We start from the raw sequence: 24525 nt of genomic DNA on the forward strand, positions 1-24525 counted from the left end.
GATACATGGAGAAAACACCTATTGTCTCCCAATAACAAAATCTCCTTATGGCATTTGGGGCATCTACTCACATTCTTTATCGGTTCATGTGGTCTTAGTAAGCATTCAACTTAAACTCCAGAATGAAGCGCTTCATTGAAGCATAAACCAATAAGGTCATCTCATTTTGTTGGTATGGGGATTGGTTCGGGGCAGGCACATGGTTTAAGCTTATCTAGTCACAGTGATCTCAGGACTTTAAAAGGAGCTCCTAGAAAAGGTTTTTTGCCAGCTGCAGACACACCTCAGGGAATATATGATTGAAGCATGAAGTCAACCCAAAGAACAAACCCAATTTAAGAGAAAAAGAAAAGCTGAGTTCTATTGTCACAATTTCAGTTCTGAATCTAGTCTTGCCTGATGCTAACACTATTCTTGGACTTTACAGTCATATGAGTCAATTATATTTTCTTTCTCTTTAGGCTAGTTTGAGCTAGGATTTCTGTCATTTGCAATAGAAATCAATACACAGATTCTCCTTATTAATGTACAAACTGAGGGAATACAGTAAGTAGAAACCTCCTCCCTGATATATCCATCTCTCTGTATTTGTTCTTCTCTAATCCACTGTCCTTGCAACACCAGAGTGAGGTTTTTATAAATTACAAATACGGACATGAGCATAAGCCCCATCCACTGTGCAAGCATCATATTTGCACTTAGCATCTTTCAACTGTTTTCCACTGCCCTTAGGATAACTTTTGAAATCTTTCATGGGGCTTACAAGACCTCCACGCATAGGCCCTGCTGAAATCTCCAGCCTCAGCATGGCATCTCTTCTTCTTGGTCTTTATATACTCATTGAGAGAAAGAGTAGTGCTAGGGTTAAGAATTGAGCTCTGAAAGCATACTACCTGAAATGGAATTCTGACTTTACCTACTTATTATGTGCTGACGTGGGCAAGTTATTTAACTTTTCTGTGCCTTAGTAACTGGTATCTACTGCACAGGGTTGCTGTGAGGATTAAAGGAGAGAACAGTATAAAGAAGAGGCTATATAAAACAAAGTCTGGGACTCAGTAAGCACTACATAAATATTAATTATTATAGTTGCTATCACACTCCATTTTTTCTGGTGATATGGTTTGGCCATGTCCCCACCCAAATCTCATCTTGAATTGTAACTCCCACAATTCCCATATGTTAAGGGAGGAAACCAGTGGGAGGTGACCGAGTTATGGGTTGTGTCTTTCCTGCACTGTTCTTGTGATAGTGAATGAGTCTCATGAGATCTGATGGTTTTTTAAAAATGGGAGTTTCCCTGCACACGCTCTCTTTTTGCCTGCTGCCATCCATGTAAGATGTCACTTGCTCCTCCTTGTCTTCTGCCATGACTGAGGACTCCCTAGCCACATGAAACTGAGTCCAATTAAACCTCTTTCTTTTGTAAATTGCCCAGTCTCAGGTATGTCTTTATTAGCAGCAGTCAAACAGACTAATACAACTGGTATTCTTACAATTCCTAGAGATTTCTCATGCCTCAGGGCCTTTGCATAAGCTTTCCTAAATTTATTATTTTGACAAGCCCTTGTTAATTACTTACCACCCTTTGTAATATGCATCAAACTTGTATTTACTTGTTTTTGTGTCTGTCTCTCCATAGTAGTGGGCACCACGTCTGACTGACTTATCACTGAAACCACAGTGTGTAACAGTGCTTTGGTACCTAATAGCCACTCAATATTTATTAAATAAATGAATGAATTAGTCAATTACAGAAAAAATTCATATATACTTACTAGCAATTAAGAATAAAATCTCTAACATCTTGGAATGAAGGTATTTAACTCCTAGAAGGACCCTAAATGCCTTCATTTTGTTGACCTTGTATTGTACCAAGGCAGTTGCTAGGCCATGTGTGCCTCTAAGCAGGAAAAAGGCAATAACCCTCAGCGTGGAAGCAGTCCCAGAACATGGAAAGAGAAGCAAACAAAACTTGTGTGAACTAGGAAAAGACTCCCTTTATTCTAGGCAGACAGACTTCCGAGAAAATTTAAGTTTTTCTATACTTCTTCTACTAAAAAAAGTGCTGAAATTTTGTCAACAATCCGTAATTATCTGCGTAGGTTAAATACACAAAAATGAAATTGTTGAGTTAAAGCCTTTCTTTAAGGCTTTCATATGTGCCAATAAATCCCTTCCCAGGAAAATTATACAATTTTGTATCCCCATCAGCAGTTTCTGAGTGCTTATTTCTTTACCCTTATTAACACTGCATGGTCTCAATTTTTTTTTATCATTGTTAATTTTATGGTAATGGAATGGCATCTCATTGATTTCATTTCCAGTTCTTAAATTATACGAAGCAATTTTTTTTTTCACGTTCATCTTTGGCTTGTAAAAAGATAATCTGGGTGTCTGTATTTTTCTTACTGTTTTGTAAATACTCTTAAAGTGTTAAAGACACTGAATTCTTTGTTGGTCAATCTGTCAGTCTCTTACTTCATCTCTCCCAGTTTTTCCTCTTTCTAAATTTTGCTTATGGTGTGTTTTGATATAAAGAAGTTTTAGCTTTAACTGTACAAATATTCTATGTTTCAATTCATAACTTTGTTATCATAATCAAAAAGCCTTCTTTGTCCTCAGGTTTGTTATTTTTGTTTTCATATTTTATTTATATTTATATCCATGATTTTCATATTATATTCCAATCCTTAACCCACCTGGAACTTTGCTGATATGAGGTTGGAGAAGAGCTGTAAGTTCCCTCTTTTCTCCTCTTTCATTTATATCTAGTCTTAAAAGAGCAATGTCACAGACTGTAATTCAGACTAAACCTATTGATTCTAGCTACCATCCTCAGTTTCTGTTGAAATTGTAGAAAAAGAGGCGGTATAGAGAATAATAAGCTATTTTTTGGCAAAAGGGCAGAGAATTCTCTTTTGTACTTTTCCTATGTGGTGATATTTTGTTTTGCTTCTCCCCACAACAGCACCTTAATGCTTTTGACAGTAAATTTTACCTGGTGGAACATAACTAGAGTGTCATGAAAAATTCAACATCAATTAAAGTTTTTAAATTATTTTTATTCTAGATATTTTACCTTCACTGAGACTCACCTACCTATACAATGTCACCAGAATAAGTTATTATTATTAATATCTATAACATAGGCAACAGGTCTAAAGAATTCTTGCCTCTTGATTGGCTGTATTCAGCTTGTCTTCCAGTACTTCCTTTAGGTTTTCTAGCTCTTGTTGAAGCTGATTTTTATCCTCTTCTAGGTTTAGTTTCTCTTTGTTATGTTGTTCTTCCAATTCCTTAGAAAAAGAAATTTTTAAAAAATTACAAAATTGCAAGTATTATATACTTTGAAGACTCCAAGAACAAGACTATTCTGTTTTGTATTTTGAAACTTTGCTCTTCAAATTGGCCTTACCCTTAATTAACAATATCTGAGTTAACAGTGACACCCATAGTGGCTTAGATTCTATCATTCTGACTCATTTACAATGTAGTTATAATTTTTTAAATGGTGAGAGCATGTGACTGGACTAGATCAAGCTGAAGTCAAAAAACAGAAAATGTGAGATACAAAATTCTAACTACGTCTTGAATTCAAAAAAAATTTTCCCTCAAATTCTTTTATGTTCACATAAAAAATGAAATCCAGTAACACTTCTACAAATCAGTGGTCTAGCGCTGGAACATAGTAGAGAATGAGCAAGTACAAAATGAAGGCAAATGAAAGAGAAAAACTGGTAAAACTGATAATTACTGAAGACCACTTACTATTTGCCAGGCACGCTACTTAACACTTGGGTAACAAAGGCAATAAGATATGGAGCCTGCCCTTAATAAGCTCATGGTATCAAGCAATTAAATAACATTAACTAAATTAGACATGCATAGGGAGTACGGGAGTATATCGAAGGGGGACTAATAATGTCTAGGTTGGCAGGGAAACCTTTAGAGAGAAAGCAATGTTTAAGCACAGTTTGAAGAAGAAAAGGTGATGGAGCAGGAGGGGAACATCGCATTCTGGCCATGGGAAAAAGCGTGTGCTAACCACCATGAAGGCACAAAAGAGCAGAGTATGCTACATGCAGTTCAATATTTCTACAGTGTAAAATGAGAAGAAGAATAAATAAGGTTCGGTGTCAGAGACCCCAAAACAAACCCAAGTTTGATGATTTACATTCACGGGTACAGTCACACTCATGGCTGTGATTACAGCACAGGACTCAAAGCACACACCACAAAGGAAGAAGGCACATGGGGTGAAGTCTGCCAGAAACCAGAAACAGGTACAAAGTTTCCAAGAGCCCTCTCACACAGGACACGCTTCATACCTCCAGACATCTGTGACAACTTGTGTGAAATGTTGTCCTTATACAAGACAGGCTGAATACCTCCAGCAACCTGTGACAATTTGTATGAATGTTGTCTACTAGGAAAGCTCATGAGAGACTTAGTACCCAGGTATTTTATCGGCGACCGATCATACAGGTATCATCTTCCTGTCACATGTCAAAATTCCAGATTCCCAGAAGGAAAGCAGGTGTTCAGCATAAACCACATTGTTTGCGTGGTTAGGCCACAGCTTAGGCCAGTGAGTCATTCTTATTAGGGAATGGAGGGATCCCTCCAGAAATCCAAGTTCCCAGATGCCAGCCAAGGGCCAGCTTGCCTTTTTAAGGATGGTAGCCTCAAGTCTCCTATGTTAACAGTTTTCTGCATGGGTTCTCTGTACATTCACTCTCAGTTGTGGTGGGTCAACTACAGTTATGGGCAATACAACTCTTTTTGATAACTGAATAATAAGAAAAGAGAAGTCATCTTCACCTAAATGTTCCTTAAGAGAGAATCTGATACTTGAGGAAGACTATTCTGGAAGGAGGCTGGTTTCAGCTTAGGTTCAGACATGAGGTAGACAGGCAAGAGAGGAAGAAAGAGCAAGTGATACACAAGTTACTCTGATAAAAAAAAAAAGAAAGGTAGAAATAAGGCTGCAATAGGGTGGTGAATATGTTCACATATCAGAAATTTCATGTCATCTGTCTTATGGCAACCATATTTTAAAGAAAGACTTTAAGAAATTTAAGTAGCTTAAGGCAGGTGCTAGAAAATTAAAATTTAATCAGATGAAGGGATAATGAGGAGTAATGAGGTAAAAATGACATTGGTGAAAGATGCCTTGATTCTAGCACTTATAACTTAATAGAGAGGAATAAAGGCTAAAGGCAGGACATATGCAATTTATTCCAATAAGAAAGAAGGTGGTTAAGGTGAAAATGAATGTAGAAATGAAAAATAATACCAAAAGATAGCTAGGAAAGAGAGTACAGAAGAAGCAGTTACCATAGAACACTTTTCTGTAAAACTCTGAACATGTGATATTGGCAACCAGAATTGCTAAGCATGCACATGCCTCATATAACTAATGCTGTGCAAACTGGTTCTGGAATAGTGACCTGGCACACAGAATACTACAGTCAGAGTCTTAAGAAATAATGTGTCATTAATTTTTGTCTCTGGCTACATAAACATATAGTAGTAAGTTTAGAAAGAAATAATATTCTAACAGGAAGTTTTATTTGAATTTTAAATTAAGTTTAGGTCTTAAATATTTTTCCCAGCTAGTCGTGTCACAAAAGGAAAGTACTCTGAGGCAGATCTCAATTCATATCCTATCTCTTCTTAATAGCATTGTGGCTCTGAGGAAATCATCAAGGTTTATGTAACCTATTTTACCATCTATATAATAAAAATAACTTTAATCTCCAAGTCATAAGTATTAAGGTATATATGAGAAAGCTCTTTGTAAACTGTAAAGTACCATTCGTGAAATATATAACAACCATCATTACTAAATGCCTACATGATGGTATTTAGATGTCTGGGGTTTGACAGATCTGGAACCTGAGTTCGAGGCCAGAGTCTCACCGGTTGCATGTGCTTGAGCACATCCCCTCTTCAGTAAAATGAGTCAGAAATCAAACCAATAATGTGTCATAAGAGTTACATTTTTTAAAAGATGCAAAACAGTACTGTATATAGTAAGAAGTACTGATAACTAACTTTTATCATCATGTGCTAGAACATGGCTTGGTACTCAACACTTTATCTGACTTAATCCTCAAAGGAACATTTTAAGATGGATCATATCTTCTGTCAGATGAGGAGCCTGAGGCATAGCTTTTGGGGCCCAAAGTAATACAGCTAATAAGCAAAGAGCTCAGTGTAAGGCCAAGGTCTATCAGATACTTTGCTTTTTCTACTCTGCAATTCTGTCTGTCATATATTACTATTAGCAAGCTGAATACTTAATTGAGGAAGAAACAAACAAAATAAAACATAAATCATTTTCTCAAGGAAGAAAACTAACTACGAGAGAATATGTACTTTCAACTAGTTGAACGTTCCTGAAGAGCACACCTATTAGATTGTCTCATGAAGAGACAGTTCAAGAGCAAAAACAGTGTTTCTACTATGGCTTATATGAAGTAGCAATGTCTCATATCAGTTCAATAAGCTATATCCCATATCAAGAACTATCAGGTATGTTACTCTTTGAACCATAACTTCAAGAATGATTACAAGACAGCAGTCATCAAAATGAAGGAAATCAGCCGAGTACGGTAGCTCATGCCTGTAATTCCAGCACTTTGTGAGGCTGAGGCAGGAGGATCACTTGAGGTCAGGAGTTCGAGACCAGCCTGGCCAACATGGTGAAACCCTGTTTGTACTAAAAATACAAAAATTAGCCAGGTGTACTGGCATGCACCTGTAGTCCCAGCTACTCAGGAGGCTGAGGCAGGGGAGTTGTTTGAACCTGGGAGGCGGAGGTTGCAATGAGCTGAGACTACGCCACTGCACTGCACTCCAGCCTGAGAGACAGAGCAAGACTCTGTCTCAAAAAAAAAAAGAAGCAAATCATTGCTCTACAATATAGGTCACACTGGACTATTACAGAAATCTCATCAATTTACAATGCAATGATAAATTAAATTTTTACTCACCATTTGCAGTTTTTTCTTATCCCTAATTGCATTACTGTGGACAGCTTCAATTGCCATATGGTGCTTCCAAGCTAATTCTTCCAAAGTCTTAGAATGGGCCTCGTTTAATTGAGTCACCTCCTCTTCCAATCTATTTTGCAGGTTTTTAAGTTCCCTTTCATAATATTCTTGTTGAGTTCTCTTTGCTTCACTTACTTTCTAAAATTAAAACAGACAAAGATCAATAACTGGCACCTGCTTTTTTCATTACTGCTATTAGGGTAATTTGAATACCCTATAAATATGGAAGATTGAATAAACTGAGTGCTATGGGATCTAGACTATGAAACATGAGAATAAATCATTAGTGTTCTCAGAAAGTGACAGGTGAGCCCACACAAAATCAAAAATTTTAAAGCAAGAGATAAAATAGACTATTATTATATTAGACTAAATGTGAGTTAATACATCTGCAAGCTTAAGAGTAAAGGGCTTCCTTTTACGTCAAAATAGTACACAAAATGGCTTACCAGTTAACCCACTCAAAGGATATCACTCAATACAATTTTGAATGCCAATCAAGTACCTTTTAGGCATTCACAGTTCTAATAATGAAAAAAAGTCAAAAGACTGTGGCAATACAGTTTTATAAGTTCTATGAAAAAGGGATGTTGACACAGGTTTGCATTTTTTTGTCCCCACCAAATCTCATGTTGACATGTGACCTCCAATGTTGGAGGTATGACTAGTAGGAGGTGTCTGGATCACGGGGGTGAATCCCATATGAATAGCTTGGTGCTGTCCTTGCAATGATAAGTGAGCTCTCACTCTGAGTTCACGTGAGATCTAGTTGTTTAAAGGAGGCTGGCACCTCCTTCCTCTTTCTGCTCCCTCTCTTGTCCTGTGACATGCTGGCTCCCCTTCTCCTTCCACCATGATTGTAAGCTGCCTGAGGACTCAGCAGAAGCAGATGCCAGTACTACATTTCATGCACGGCCTGCAGAACTGCAAGCCAAATATCCCTCTTCTCTTTATGAATTACCCAGTCTCAGGTATTCCATTACAGCAATGCAAAACGAACTAATGCAGATGTATATCCTGTGTTATAAGAGTATATTAGAAGGGTGCCTAACTGGGATGGGGTGGGAAAGTGTGTGTGTGTGTGTGTGTCTGTGTGTGTGTGTGTGTGTGTGTCAGAGAGAGAGAGACAAAGACAGAGACAGAGAGATATCAGGGAAGGCTTTTCAGAAGAGAAAGCGTCTGAGCTGGTGATGACATTCTCTCATTTAACTCTTACAACAAGCCCAGAGGAAATTAATGATAAGAAAATGTCAAGCCTACGTCTGGTGTCAAAAGCCTACATTCATAACCATTTCTATTGTTATGCAGCACTGGAAAGACGACAAGTAGCTAACCAGATGGGAAAGTTTAGGGAGAGAGAAAGTCAGTGCAGCTAAGCAGTCTGGATAGAACACAGGACATAAGGTGATAAAGTGGTGACAGACGGGGCTCAGAAGTAGGCAGGAATAAAATAACAAGAAGGGGTCTTTTACACTAAGAACTCTGAATTTTCTTCTGAAGGGACGGATAAATCACTGAAGTTTAAGTTAATGATATACTTTTAAAAACAATCATCTTGGAAGCAGGCTGGTGAGCCAACTGAAATCAGAGATTGCTGCTAGACAGTTGTCCAGGCAAGCAATAACACGTACCTAAAGCTCCGATCTTTAAATGGGTATGAGCAGGGGAGGATGGAATAAAAATATATTAAGGGAGTAGAACCAACAGAACTCTGTAACAGATAAAGGGATTGAGAAAACAGTAATCAAGAATGACTTTCAGGTTTTTTATTTAGCAACTAGATAGACGGTGGTGCTACTGGTTGAAATAAGGAGTAAAAGAAACTTAGTACTTTTGAAAGGAGAAAGTTCTAGGCATGGTAACTTGATGTTTGTGAAAAACATAAATGGAGATATCTAGTGGAAAGGATAAAAGGACTTAAATTCAGAGAAAATGTCTGGCCTGGACCTAAAGATTTAGAAGCTATCCCTGAATAAGTGACAGTTGATGTTACTGGAATGAATGAGTACACAGAATGAGATGAAAATACTGGAAACATCAATGCTAAGGGAACAGATGGAGGAGGCAAGTTCACAAAGGAGACTGCAAGGCCAAGGAGTTAGGAGAAAAATGTGAAAGAATGTGAAATACCAAGAGATGAGAGATTGTAAATCAGTGGTTAGTAAGTACCATGGTAAGATACGATCCACCAAGTCCACCAATCAGAATGTCACTGAGGGCTGAGGCAAAAGCAAAGTCTGTGCACTGATGGTCAGAGAGGACTACACCAGGTTAAGGAATTAATGGAAGTAAGTAAAGAGCAAAGAGAATAGATATTTTCAAAATACTTAGACGTTGAGGGAAAGAGAAAGAAAAGGATGTCCAAAAACTCCCACTTGGTATTGTGGGCATCTGAAAAACTGGAATATATATACAGCAATTACTCTATAAATGATGTCTCACTTGTTAAACTAGAAATTCAATATGTTGGTATACATTTTCAGAGCTTGAAGCTTGTCATATTTTCAGTTCTACAGAAATTTCCTATGTGTATATGCAGTAATATATTTCATTAATAGAAAACAAATACGATTAACTATAAGTATACACTCCACTGAAATAAGAGTTTATTCAATTTCTGGCTTGAAATAGGTTGAAATGTCTTAAGTTTTTATATTATATAGATTGTTATCCACATATTGTGAACATACACACAGTATAGGATAGTCTAGCTGTATACCCATTTCCTCAAAATTAGAACCAAAAATAACCACTAAAGTAGGAAATAGCAAGGAATACTTCAAATACTTCAAATCTGAAAAAGAGGAAAACTGAACTCTTTTGGGAGGGAATGGAGTGTCCATTACTTTTTACCTTCTCCAGTTCTAGAATCTGTTGCTTCTGCTCTTCATCCAGACTTTGGGTTTTGCTTTGCAAAAAAGCTCTTTCCTCTTCAAGTTGAGATAATCTCTCATTGGCTCTTGATTTTTCTGATTCTAAATCTTTAATTGTAACTTCTTGGGTCATTTGAGTTGCTTGAAGCATTCCAATATGACCTATCCCCCGTAAAAGAAAATCCCTTCAATTTAAAAATCAGTTGTACTATGAGATCAAGTTTATATTTAATAACACAACTGTACTTTAGACTTAAGTAAAATAAACGGTCTATATGTACAAATTTTCCTTTTGTTTCTTCACTATATAAAATGGAAATATTTACATGAAAATACTTATTAGCACATTAGAATAAATTAAAATGCCATTTTCACATGATTAATGTTGCTTCCTGCACCTCCCACCGTTTTCCTGCCTTTTTTTTTTTTTTTTTTGAAGACTGCAAGCTAAACAGGTTGAAGTAGGCACAACTCCTCGGGGCTTCATAAGAAAGTCTCCTGGGAATAAAAGAAGGAGGGAGAGGATGCACTGACACTGTGGGGTCAAAATGAGTGATTTGTTCTTTTCTAATCTCTTTATTTTTAAATTCTAACATAAAGTGGAAGAAATCTGTATGTAGGAAACAAAGATGGCAGAGAGCAGTTTGGTTGAAACTGAATTTGTTTCAGGCAAGAGGCCGGATAAAGACTTAAAGCGGAGCCTGTAATCCCAGCTACTTGGGAGGCTGAGGTAGGAGGACTGTTTGAGCCCAGGAGTTCAAGGTTGCAGTGAGCTATGACTGCACCTGTAACAGTCACTGCACTATGGCCTGCAACATGGTGAGACCTCGTCTCCAAATAAAAACAACCAACAAACCAACAAGGTGGTATAAGACATAGATAAAGACAGCAAGGTTATGAAAGAATCTTTTAAAGGACAGCAAAAAGCAGGGAAGGTGGAGAAAAATGAGGTATGAGACAGAGAGATGAAGAGTAAGTGAAGAAAAAGGTCTCATAGGAAGGACAGTTTAAGGCAGAGGTTCTCAAAGTACCCAGGACCAGCATCACCTGCATCACCTGGGAACTCTGGTTAGAAATGTGAACCACCCCAGACCTACTGAATCAGAAACTCTGAGGGTGGGGCCCAGCATCTGTAGTTTAACAAACCCTTCAGGTCATTCCAACGTGCACTAAAGGTTATTAAAAGCAATTGTTTTAGAGGAAGGAAAATCTGAGATTCATTGATAAGCCAATCAAAATGAAACGAGATCCTCAAAGAACCAGCTCAAACAGCCTTCCTGGGCACACTAAACACTTAGACAAAAGATAACTTCAGAACTGACACAAGTCACCCACCTCCTCCAGTAATGGCTGTGAAACAGCATACCAGCCACTTGAGAAACATGCAAGTATATAAAAATGAACCTTAGTAACAAGCCCTAAGAAATGAACTGCTATAATTTACATGTAGTTCAATTAATTTAAACACTTTAAAATGTATATTTTTTCAGTGAGGCCTCATTTTTAAAAAAGTTAGCCCGTGGCATACCTAGAGTCCCAGCTACTGGGGAGACTAAGGCGAGAGGACTACTTAAGCCCAGGAGTTTGAGGCTGCAGTGAGCTATGAACATGCTACTGCACTCTAGCCTGAGCAACAGAGGAAGATCCCATCTCTAAAAACTAAACAAATGCTGGCATGGTGGCTCACACCTGAAATCTCAGCACTTTGGGAGGCCAAGGCGGGACGACTGCTAGAGCCCAGGAGTTTGAGACCACTCTAGGCAACATGGCAAGAGCCCGTCTTTACAAAAAATTAAAAAATTAGCCAGCCAAGGTGGTGCATGTCTGTGGTCCCAGCTACTCAGGAAGCTGAAGTGGGAGGATCACTTGAGCCCAGGAGGTCCAGGCTACAGTGAGTTGTTTTCATGCCACTGCACTCCAGCCTAGGTGACAGAACAAGACTTTGTCTCAAAAAAATAAATAAAATAAATATATATATATATTTTTTGGGGGGGACGGAGTCTCGCTCTGTTGCCCAGGCTGGAGTGTGGTGGTGTGATCTCCGCTCACTGCAAGCTCTGCCGCCTCCCGGGTTCACGCTATTCTCCTGCTTCAGTCTCCCGAGTAGCTGGGACTACAGGCGCCCACCACAACGCCTGGCTAATTTTTTTGTATTTTTAGTAGAGATGCGGTTTCACCGTGTTAGCCAGGATGGTCTTGATCTCCTGACCCCGTGATCCGCTGGCCTCGGCCTCCCAAACTGCTGGGATTACAGGTGTAAGCCACTGCGCCCAGACAACAAAATGTATGTTTTTAAAAGGCAACACCTCTTGAAAAGGGTGCTTCATTTTTCTTTCTTTTCTTTTCTTTTCTTTTTTTTTTTTCATATAGTCTTGCTCTGTTGCTCAGGCTGAAGTGCACTGGCACAATCTCGTCTCACTGCAACCTCTGCCACCAGGTCCAAGTTATTCTCATGCCTCAGCCTCTTAAGTAGCTGGAATTACAAGCATGCACCACCATGCCCAGCTAATTTTTGTTATTTTTAGTAGAGATGGGGTTTTGCCATGTTGGCCAGGCTGGTCTCGAACTTCTGGCCGCAAGTGATCTGCCCACCTTGGCCTCCCAAAGCACTGGGATTACAGGTATAAGCCACCATGCCCAGCCCGTTTTTCCTTCAGTGACTAATTTATTGGTATTTTACCTGCTAACTCTCAAGTTTTCTATAAAAATATATTCCTAAAAATAAAAAAGTTATTTGTGTATCTTATAAGTAATTAGTAAGATATTGAGTCCTTTAACATATTTACAGTTTAAGTAGTTTTAAAATATTAGAAGAAAAAACAAATGCTACCTTAACTTAACATTTAAGTGTTGGGGCCGGACATGGTGGCTCATGCCTGTAATCCCAGCACTTTGGGAGGCTGAGGCCAGGGGGACTGCCTGAGCTCAGGAGTTCGACACCAGACTGGGCAACACAGCGAAACTCCATCTCTACTAAAAATACAAAAAAATTAGCCAGGCGTGGCGGCGTGCGCCTGTAGTCCCAGCTAGTTAAGGCTGAGGCAGGAGACCTGCTTGAACCCAGGAGACAGAGGTTGCAGTGAGCTGAGATTGCGCCACTGCACTCCAGTCCGGGCGACAGAGCAAGACTCTGTCGCAAAAAAAAAAAAAAAAAAGTGTTGTGTTGGTTTTAGCTAAGCATTACATCAAAAACTGTGGTCAGACATACTAGCTTTGAGGACAAGATCTGAAGCTTGCTGTTGTAAACGTTCTCTGGCAGCTGCTAGCTCACTTTCCACTTCTTTGTGCTTGCTTAATAGGGCCATTTCTCCCTCCTTGGCATCATCAAGCTGTTTTTGAAGACCCTAAGAAAGATTAAATAGCCATTATTAAAATGTAGGAATAATACTAAGCTAAGTAATTCATTTAAATTATAAGGTCAGCTTTCTCCTATCAGAAGTCATACTTAAGTATATACCAATTTTTAAATCTGTAAGTATTGGTGACTTATAACTTGATATTTTCATAAGCCACATGACCCAATCAGGAAAGGCTATTCTACACTTTCTAATCCATTCTAATGTTGCACAGATATTAAAAACATGGCTACAAAATTTTCTAAGCCAACAAAACAAAACTTGTGGACTTCCGGCATTTTTGCCCCCAGACTTGTGCAATACCCCTATTAAATTCAGGTTTGGAAAGTAACCTGAATTACTTTCTAATTTAGTTGAGGACATGCAACTTTGTGCAGAAGCTCAGCATGTCCAAGGCATAGTGACCATGTCTAGAGAAGCTGAAGAGATTAGAAGGAAATCTGAAGAAAAATTACAGAGCTTTGGACAGCTTCAAGTACAGTTTGAAAAATTTCTCAATCAGTGTCTAAATATCAGCTAGCAGACAAACCATTATTAGAGAAAGGAAAAGAAAAAAATGTATTTAAACTTTAAGCCCAACATTAAAACCCTTTTGTAAATAATTAGCAATATTTTCCCCCAGAAACGGTATTATCTCACTAAGTGCACTCACCCAGGCTGGTTTCTAACACCTGGCCTGACGCGATCCTCCTGCCTGGACCTCTCAAAGTGCTGGGATTACAGGTGTGTACCACTGTGCCCAGTCAATAATTAACAAGGTTTTAAGCTTGTCTTTTTGGGCCCCTAATATCTGAAATTCTGAAATAACTACTACAGGGTAATATAAATTATCCTGTCATTAATTTTTCTCACAGAGAAAAAGCAGGAAAGTTAAAAAAAAAAAAAGTCTAAGTGGTGTGAAGCCAGCTGATTCTAAGTGGGCCAGACTGCTCTCCAGCCTACAAAATACATATATTTAAAAGAAAAAAAATCCATTTGTTGAATATAATATTCTTTACTTACCTGAACATTGTTCTCTGCTGTGGCAAGTGCCGTCTGAAGCTTTTGGCATTTGTCAAGAAGACTTCCAGCTTCATCCTGTACCATCTGTAACTCTGTCTTTAATTTTCCTATGGTTTTTCGTAAAATTGCTTCTTGTCCCTGAAATTCTTTTCTAAGATCAGCTTCCTTTTCTTTGCTGGCCTGGAGGCTTTCTGCTGTAAAAAGCTGTGACCTTTTCAAAGTATCAAGCTCACGTTCATAAAAGCACTGAGCTTTATTCAACTTGCCTTCATAATCCTCAATTAGTTTCTTCTGTTCAAGTCTTAGCTCCTCAAGCGTTTTGTTTAAGGACTCCACCTCCATTCTGTGTAGTTCCTCTGCCTTCTCCTGCCCTTTATTTACTGAGGCACTGTGATCCTGCTGTGACTTCAATAGCTCTTGTATCTCCCGTCTGTGTGCAGTTTGCAGGTCTTCCAATGCCAATCGTTTGTCTTTTTCAAACTGTACCTGAAGCTGTCCAAAGCTCCGTAATTTTTCTTCAAATTTCCTTCTAATCTCTTCGACCTCTCTAGACATGGTCACTATGCGTTGGACATGCTGGGCTTCTGCACAAAGTTGCATGTCCTCAACTCTGCGCTTATAAGCTTCAAATTCTGTCAAAGCCTGCTGCTTCATTTTTATGTGATCTTCTAATGATGCTTCTAAAACTTGAATCTTTCTTCTAAGGTCTAGCTCCTCTGTTACTTTGCTTTTATACTGCAATATTCTTTCTCTTGTTTCTGCAAGAATTTGTTGAATTTCTTCTTCATGAGCATCTCTGAGGGCTTGAATTGCAGATTCATGCTCATCATTTTTAGTGTTTAAAGCATATATTACCTGCATGGTTTTGAGTAAGAAGAGAGAAGAATTGTGAATCCATATTATTTTCTAACTTGAAGTTAATTGTTTCATTTGGATTGATATTTTTCTATGCAACACAATATTGGCCACGGCTAATGTTAAATACAGAAACTTGACGCAATTGTTTCTGTACTCACAGAACTGATTTGCTTAGCAAATTTCTACCTTAGCACGATCTTAAGATTTGTATTTAAAGACTTTTTAGTTATAATTTTAAAGCATTCAATTTAAGACTGTTTCTTACTACAAATGAAACAGCGAAGAGGAAATGGACAAAGGAGGCAATTGGCCTAAGAGAAAGGAGTTCTCACATGTCCCAATCTAGCTTACCAGGGACTGTGAAGGGGTGCTCAGGAGATAAAGCCTCATAGGAAGACTCTGCCCTGTGTTGGTGTCCTAGAGATACGAGAGGCTTCACATGAGGAGAAGCCCTAGGCCCTAAGTCTTCCCAAAAGCCTTTTATCTTTGTAATGGCCTGTTTAAATATTTTAAATTTTAAAATTTCCTTTCCCAATTCCCCTACAGTTTGCTTTTAAAGTTGATCCTCTTCTCTCTTCAAGTTTCTAGCGATCTCTTTATAAAACTCAATTTGTACTTTTTCTCTTCATAATTCAAATGCCATAGTTTTTACTCCTTGGCTAATTCTCTCTCTGCCTCCAAGCAACCCAATTCCCTAAGCCAGTGTTTTGAGTACAGGTCTTTATCTTCATTTTAGTTTCTGGGTTTTAATGATTTCACTGAGATGTCCCAACCTTAATTTCAAATGACAACATATTCCCTGTACAGTAACACTCTCCTTCCTTCCCTCTGTTCCTTGGATGCCCTCCATCATACCACTGTGGTCACACGGTGAAATATTCATGACTGTTATTTAAGGCTTAGAGATGTGTCCACTTTCTTTCCCCTGAAGCGAAAAGAAGTAAACACTATACAATCAAAAAATCCAGCAGCTAAAAATCAGTGTCTGGAGATTTGCTCATTTTAATGTGATATTACTCTGACTTTAGAAATGAATTCCAGCATCAGACACCAGAAACTGCAGTTATGATGGAAAAGTGTTGCCATTTTTTGTAGAGAAATTATTCATCCAGCCTGAGGCAACTGTGGCAGACTGGCTGGTTCTCCAAATACCACAGTAACTCCAGATCCTACTTGCTAAAGATAGGCTGTCACTCTCTGGGACTGCAGTTGTGCTTGCAGAAGAAACAAGAAGCCTGCCTCACCACAGGGACATCGCTTTCTCCACACAGGGCTTTGTCTTCCAGATCCAGTGGCCCTGTCCATATACTTGCTTGCTCTGCCATCATACCGAAGGTAAAAAGATTGAGAGATGGTAGGAACCCATCTGTCTTGCCATGCTATCCCTTTTTGCAAAGTCTACAGGAAAAAATGTGAACAGGAGTACCTATTCACATTCTGTTTTTTAAAAAACTCTAATTTCAAATTCCAAATTATGTCCCCAATAAGCTAACACAGATCCCAAGGAGGACTCCCTTCATTTACACACTTACACGTAAAGGTAGCCTATAAACCAAGAAAACTTCCTATTCCCATCCCCTTGGGTTATATCCACCCACCAAGTCAAATGGTCATAAAAGACTGAAAGGATCTGTGATATAACAAGGGTACCAAAAATAAAATTCTAAGCCCCCCAACCGATTAAATGGACCCGCCTCTTAGCCAAGTGGACCCCAAAGAAAACTGAAAAACTAGTTTAGGCCATGACTGAAAGGGAGGGGTCAGACATGCCTCATTATGGATTGGACATGCTGGGCTTTTCTGCACTCTACACTTCGGAGTTTAGACACAACTGACTGATGTTAACATTAAAACAGAGACCATAAGACTGACAAAACAGACTCTTCATAGCAATAAAATACCAAATTCCAAACAACATCATGTGATGCTATACCAAGAGTTAGGTTGGAGTTTGGTATTTTATTGAAGGCCTTGAAGAAAATCAAAGTATTTTACCCTAAAATTTTTTTGTTTGACATTCCATATTCTGAAATGGCCCTGTAAAGCTGCCTCTTGTAAACTAAATTTGCGTTCTGTAGGGAATCTCCTTCCCATACTAGGTCTTCTCCAGAGAGCATGACACATTTTAAGGTCTGATAAGAGACATTTACCACCTATTCTCTCTGAGGCCTGCTACCTAGAGGTTTCATCTACATGACAAGAACCTTGGCTTCCACAACCCCCTTATCTAACTAAACTCAAGCATTTCTTTATGTTGAATTCAACTCTTTAGTCAGGGCTTACCTCTTTCAACAAATTGCCAATCAGGAAATCTTTGAATCCACCTATGACCTAAAACCCCTCTCACGCCCACCTAGAGATGTCCCACTTTCCAGGCTGAACATTATATATACTGATTAATGTCTTTGCCTGTAACTTGTGTTTCCCTACAATGTATAAAACCAAGTTGTAACCTTGGGCACATGTTCTCAAGACTCCCTGAGGCTGTGTCACAGACCATGGTCCTTAAGTTTGGCAAAATAAACCACTAAATTGATTGAGACCTGTCTCTCATACTTTTTGGTTTACATAAGAAATATATATTTGTTCTCTGCCCCCAGTTCCTGACATAAAGCTCCTAAGACTTTTGTAATTTCCTGTGCAATAGGATCATGGGACACAGTGAAATATAGCTGGGACCCCACCTCTCCTTTTAGGGACCTGCAAACCCCCAAACATGGAAATAAAGGAAAATCCCAAAGTTCCTTTAAGAAAAATTCCAGGAGGACGGTTCCAAGATAGCCGAATAGTAACAGCTCTAGTCTACAGCTCTGAGCGTGAGCGATGCAGAAGACAGGTGATTTCTGCATTTCCAACTGAGGTACCGGCTTCATCTCACTGGGGCGTGTCAGACAGTGGGTACACGACAGTGGGTGCAGGACAGTGGGTGCAGCCCACCGAGCGAGAGCCGAAGCAGGGCGGGCATCACCTCACCCGGGAAGCGCAAGGGGTCAGGGAATTCCCGTTCCTAGCCAAGGGAAGCTGTGACAGACGGCACCTGGAAAATCGGGTCACTCCCACCCTAATACTGCGCTTTTCCAATGATCTTAGCAAACAGCACACCAGATTATATCCCATGCCTGGCTCGGAGGGTCCCACGCCCACAGAGCCTCATTCATTGCTAGCACAGCAGTCTGAGATCAAACTGCAAGGTGGCAGGGAGGCTGAGGAGGGGTGCCCGCCATTGCTGAGGCTTGAGTAGGCAAAAAAAGCAGCCGAGAAGCTCGAACTGGGTGAAGCCCACCACAGCTCAAGGAGGCCTACCTGCCTCTGTAGACTCCTCCTCTGGGAGCAGAGCATAGCCAAACAAAAGGCAGCAGAAACCTCTGCAGACTTAAATGTCCCTGTCTGATGGCTTTGAAGAAAGCAGTGGTTCTCCCAGCACGGAGTCTGAGATCTGAGAACAGACAGACTGCCTCCTCAAGTGGGTCCCTGACCCCCAAGTAGCCTAACTGGGAGGCACTCCCGAGTAGGGGCAGACTGACACCTCACGGGGCTGGGTACCCCTCTGAGACGAAGCTTCCAGAGGAACAATCAGGCAGGAAATACTTGCTGTTCAGCAATATTCACGGTTCTGCAGCCTCTGCTGCTGATACCCAGCCAAACAGTGTCTGGAGTAGACCTCTAGCAAACTCCAATAGACCTGCAGCTGAGGGTCCTAACTGTTTGAAGGAAAGCTAACAAATAGAAAGGACATCCACACCAAAACTCCATCTGTACGTCACCATCATCAAAGACCAAAGGTAGATAAAACCACAAAGATGGGGAAAAGACAGAGCAGAAAAGCTGAAAATACTAAAAATCAGAGCGCCTCTCCCCCTCCAAAGGAATGCAGCTCCTCGCCAGCAATGGAACAAAGCTGGATGGAGAATGACTTTGACGAGGTGAGAGAAGAAGGCTTCAGACGATCAAACTTCTTCGAGCTAAAGGAGGAAGTTTGAACCCATTGCAAATAAGCTAAAAACCTTGAAAAAAGATTAGACGAATGGCTAAATAGAATAACCAGTGTAGAGAAGTCCTTAAATGACCTGATGGAGCTGAGAACCAAGGCACGAGAACTACATGATAAATGCACAAGCTTCAGTAGCTGATCTGATCAACTGGAAGAAAGGGAATCAGTGACTGAAGATCAAATGAATGAAATGAAGTGAGAAGAGAAGTTTAGAGAAAAAAGAGTAAAAAGAAATGAACAAAGCCTCCAAGAAATACGGGACTATGTGAAAAGAACAAATCTACGTCTGACTGGTGTACCTGAAAGTGATGGGGAGAATGGAACCAAGTTGGAAAACACTTTGCAGGATGTTATCCAGGAGAACTTCCCCAACCTAGCAAGGCAGGCCAATATTCAAATTCAAGAAATACAGAGAACGCCACAAAGATACTCCTCGAGAAGAGCAACTCCAAGACACATCAGATTCACCAAAGTGGAAATGAAGGAAAAAATGTTAAGGGCAGCCAGAGAGAAAGGTCAGGTTACCCACAAAGGGAAGCCCATCAGACTAACAGCAGATCTCTTGGCAGAAACTCTACAAGCCAGAAGAGAGTGGGGGCCAATATTCAATATTCTTAAAGAAAATAATTTTAAACCCAGAATTTCATATCCAGCCAAACTAAGTTTCATAAGTGAATGAGAAATAAAAGCCTTTACAGACAAGTAAATGCTGAGATTTTGTCACCACCAGGTCTGCCCTACAAGAGCTCCTAAAGGAAGCACTAAACATGGAAAAAAACAACCAGTACCAGCCATTGCAAAAACATGTCAAAATGTAAAGACCATTGCTGTTAGGAAGAAACCGCATCAACTAACGAGCAAAATAACCAGCTAACATCACAATGACAGGATCAAATTCACACGTAACAATAATAACCTTAAACATAAATGGGCTAAATGCTCCAATCAAAAGACACAGACTGGCAAACTGGATAAAGAGTCAAGACCCATCAGTTTGCTGTATTCAGGAGACCCATCTCACATGCAGAGATACACATAGGCTCAAAATAAAGGGATGGAGGAAGATCTATCAAGCAAATGGAGAACAAAAAAAAGCAGGGGTTGTAATCCTAGTCTTTGATAAAACTGACTTTAAACCATCAAAGATCAAAAGAGACAAAGAAGGCCATTACATAATGGTAAAGGGATCAATTCATCAAGAAGAGCTAACTATCCTAAATATATATGCACCTAATACAGGAGCATCCAAATTCATAAAGCAAGTCCTTAGAGACTTACAAAGAGACTTAGAATCCAACATAATAATAGAGACTTTAACACCCTACTGTCAACATTAGACAGATCAACAAGACAGAAAGTTAACAAGGCTATCCAGGAATTGAACTCAGCTCTGCACCAAGTGGACCTAATAGACATGTACAGAACTCTCCACCCCAAATCAAAAGAATATACTCAGCACCACATTGCACTTATTTCAAAATTGACCACATAGTTAAGTAAAGCACTCCTCAGCAAATGTAAAAGAATATAAATTATAACAAACTGTCTCTCAGACCACACTGCAATCGAACTAGAACTCAGGACTAAGAAACTCACTCAAAACCACTCAAATACATGGAAGCTGAACAACCTGCTCCTGAGTGACTACTGGGTACATAACGAAATGAAGGCAGAAATAAAGATGTTCTTTGAAACCAAAGAGAAAAAAGATACAGCATACCAGAATCTCTGGGACACATTTAAAGCAGTGTGTAGAGGGAAATTTATAGCACTAAATGCCCACAAGAGAAAGCAGGAAAGATCTAAAATTGACACCCTAACATCACAATTAAAAGAACTAGAGAAGCAAGAGCAAACACATTCAAAAGCTAGCAGAAGGAAATAAATAACTAAGATCAGAGCAGAACTGAAGGAAATACAGACCAAAAAACCCTTCAAAAAATCAATGAATCCAGGAGCTGGTTTTTTGAAAAGATCAACAAAATTGATAGACCGCTAGCAAGACTAATGAAGAAGAAAAGAATTTTTGCAATCTACTTCATCTGACAAAGGGCTAATATCCAGAACCTACAAAGAACTCAAACAAATTTATGAGAAAAAAACAAACAACCCCATCAAAAAGTGGGCAAAGGACATGAACAGACATTTCTCAAAAGAAGACATTCATACAGCCAACAGACACATGAAAAAATGCTCATCATCACTCGCCATCAGAGAAATGCAAATCAAAACCACAATGAGATACCATCTCACACCAGTTAGAATGGCAATCATTAAAAAGTCAGGAAACAACAGGTGCTGGAGAGGATGTGGAGAAATAGGAAGACTTTTACACTGTTGGTGGGATTGTAAACTGGTTCAACCATTGTGGAAAACAGTATGGCAATTCCTCAAGGATCTAGAACTAGAAATACCATATGACCCAGCCATCCCATTACTGGGTATATACCCAAAGGATTAGAAATCATGCTGCTATAAAGACACATGCACACGTATGTTTACTGCGGCACTATTCACAATAGCAAAGACTTGGAATCAACCCAAATGTTCATCAGTGACAGACTGGATTAAGAAAATGTGGCACATATACACCATGGAATACTATGCAGCCATAAAAAAGGATGAGTTCGTGTCCTTTGTAGGGACATGGATGCAGCTGGAAACTATCATTCTCAGCAAACTATCACAAGAACAGAAAACCAAACTCCACATGTTCTCACTCATAGGTGGGAATTGAACAATGAGATCACTTGGACTCTGGAAGGGGAACATCACACACCGGGGCCTATTATGGGGAGCAGGGAGGGAGGAGGGATGGCATTGTGAGTTATACCTGATGTAAATGATGAGTTGATGGGTGCTGACGAGTTGATGGGTGCAGCACACCAACAGGGCACAAGTATACATATGTAACAAACCTGCACGTTGTGCACATGTACCCTAGAACTTAAAGTATAATAAAAAAGAAAAAAATGAATAAAATAAAAATTAATAAAAACAAGAAAAGACAGAAAAATCAAACAGACACAATAAAAAATGATAAAGGGGATATTACCACTGACCCCAGAGAAATACAAACTACCATCAGAGAATATTTAAACACCTTGAAGCAAATAAACTAGAAAATCTAGAAGAAATGGATAAAATCCTGGACACATACACCCTCCCTAGACTCAACCAGGAAGAAGTTGAATCCCTGAATAGACCAATTAACAGGCTCTGAAATCGAGGCAATAATTAATAGCCTACCAACCAAAGTCCAGGACCAGACGGATTCACAGCTGAATTCTACCAGAGGTACAAGGAGGAGCTGGTACCATTCCTTCTGAAACTGTTCCAATCAACAGAAAAAGAAGGAATCCTCCCTAACTCATTCTATGAGGCCATTATCATCCTGATACCAAAGCCTGGCAGAGCCACAACAAAAACAGAGACTTTTAGACCAATATCCCTGATGAACATCAATGCAAAAATCCTCAATAAAATAGTGGCAAACCAAATCCAGCAGCACATAAAAAAGCTTATCCACCACGATCAAGTGGGCTTCACCCCTGGGATGCAAGGCTAGTTCAACATACGCAAATCAAAAATCCAGCATATAAACAGAACCAAAGACAAAAACCACACAATTATCTCAATAGATGCAGAAAAGGTGTTTGACAAAATTCAACGGCCTTTCATGCTAAAAACTCTCAATAAATTAGGTACTGATGGGACGTACCTCAAAATAGTAAGAGCTATTTATGACAAACCCACAGCCAATATCATACTGAATGGGCAAAAACTGGAAGCATTCCCTTTGAAAACTGGTATAAGACAGGGATGCCCTCTCTCACCACTCCTATTCAACATACTGTTGGAAGTTCTGGCTAGGGCAATCAGGCAGGAGAAAGAAATAAAGGGTATTCAATTAGGAAAAGATGAAGTCAAACTGTCCCTGTTTGAAGATGACATGATTGTATATTTAGAAAACCCTGTCATCTCAGCCCAAAATCTCCTTAAGCTGATAAGCAACTTCAGCAACGTCTCAGGATACAAAATCAATGTGTAAAAATCACAAGCATTCTTATACACCAGTAACAGACAAGCAGAGAGCCAAATCATGAGTGAACTCCCATTCACAATTGCTTCAAAGATAATAAAATACCTAGGAATCCAACTTACAAGGGATGTGAAGGACCTCTTCAAGGAGAACTATAAACCACTGCTCACCAAAATAAAAGAGGACACAAACAAATGGAAGAACATTCCATGCCCATGGATAGGAAGAATCAACATTATAAAAATGGCCATACTGCCCAAGGTAATTTATAGATTAATGCCATCCCTATCAAGCTACCAATGACTTTCTTCACAGAATTGGAAAAAAACTGCTTTAAAGTTCCCATGGAACCAAAAAAGAGCCCACATTGCCAAGACAATCCTAAGCCAAAAGAACAAAGCTGGAGGCATCATGCTACCTGACTTCAAACTATACTGCAAGGCTACAGTAACCAAAACAGCATGGTACTGGTACCAAAACAGAGATGTAGACTAATGGAACAAAAAAGAGCCCTCAGAAATAATCCCACACATCTACAACCATCTGATCTTTGACAAAAGATACAAAAACAAGAAATGGGGAAAGGATTCCCTATTTAATAAAAGGTGCTGGGAAAACTGGCTAGCCATATGTAGAAAGCTGAAACTGGATCCCTTCCTTACACCTTATGCAAAAAATAATTCAAGATGGATTAAAGACTTAAATGTTAGACCTAAAACCATAAAAACCCTAGTAGAAAACCTAGGCAATACCATTCAGGACATAGGCATGGGCAAGGACTTCATGTCTAAAACACCAAAAGCAACGGCAACAAAAGTCAAAATTGACAAATGGGATCTAATTAAACTAAAGAGCTTCTGCACAGCAAAAGAAACTACCATCAGAGTGAACAGGCAACCTACAGAATGGGAGAAAATTTTTGCAATCTACTCATCTGACAAAGGGCTGATATCCAGAATCTACAAAGAACTCAAAGAAACGTACAAGAATAAAACAACCCCATTAAAAAGTGCGCAAAGGATATGAACAGACACTTCTCAAAAGAAGACATTTATGCAGTCAACAGACACATGAAAAAATGCTCATCATCACTGGCCATCAGAGAAATGCAAATCAAACCCACAACAAGATACCATCTCACACCAGTTAGAATGGAGATCATTAAAAAGTCAGGAAACAGCAGGTGTTGGAGAGGATGTGGAGAAATAGGAACACTTTTACACTGTTGGGGGAACTGTAAACTAGTTCAACCATTGTGGAAGACAGTGTGGTGATTCCTCAAGGATCTAGAACTAGAAATACCATTTGACCCAGCCATCCCATTACTGGGTATATACCCAAA

The 24525-nt window shown here is 39.4% G+C and overlaps 1 protein-coding gene across 4 annotated transcripts in view; it reads right to left on the reverse strand.

Moving 5' to 3' along the window:
- The window catches only part of FAM184A (family with sequence similarity 184 member A), a 131371-nt gene that overhangs the window by 49251 nt on the left and 57595 nt on the right, over window positions 1-24525 (reverse strand). For all 4 annotated transcript variants that reach the window (XR_004056731.1, XM_010353249.2, XM_030928358.1 and 1 more), the window contains exons 2-6: window positions 14293-15147; window positions 13143-13278; window positions 9915-10096; window positions 7002-7199; window positions 3177-3299 (exon numbers count right to left, since the gene is read on the reverse strand). Coding sequence is in view for 3 of the 4 variants with exons in the window: in XM_010353249.2 (XP_010351551.1) it covers window positions 3177-3299; window positions 7002-7199; window positions 9915-10096; window positions 13143-13278; window positions 14293-15147 (1494 nt within the window). In the remaining variant the exon portion in view is untranslated. The remainder of the gene's footprint in view (window positions 1-3176; window positions 3300-7001; window positions 7200-9914; window positions 10097-13142; window positions 13279-14292; window positions 15148-24525) is intronic.

The sequence above is a fragment of the Rhinopithecus roxellana genome, chromosome 4, assembly GCF_007565055.1.
Source record: "Rhinopithecus roxellana isolate Shanxi Qingling chromosome 4, ASM756505v1, whole genome shotgun sequence".
In the NCBI taxonomy this organism is placed as follows: Eukaryota; Metazoa; Chordata; class Mammalia; order Primates; family Cercopithecidae; genus Rhinopithecus; species Rhinopithecus roxellana.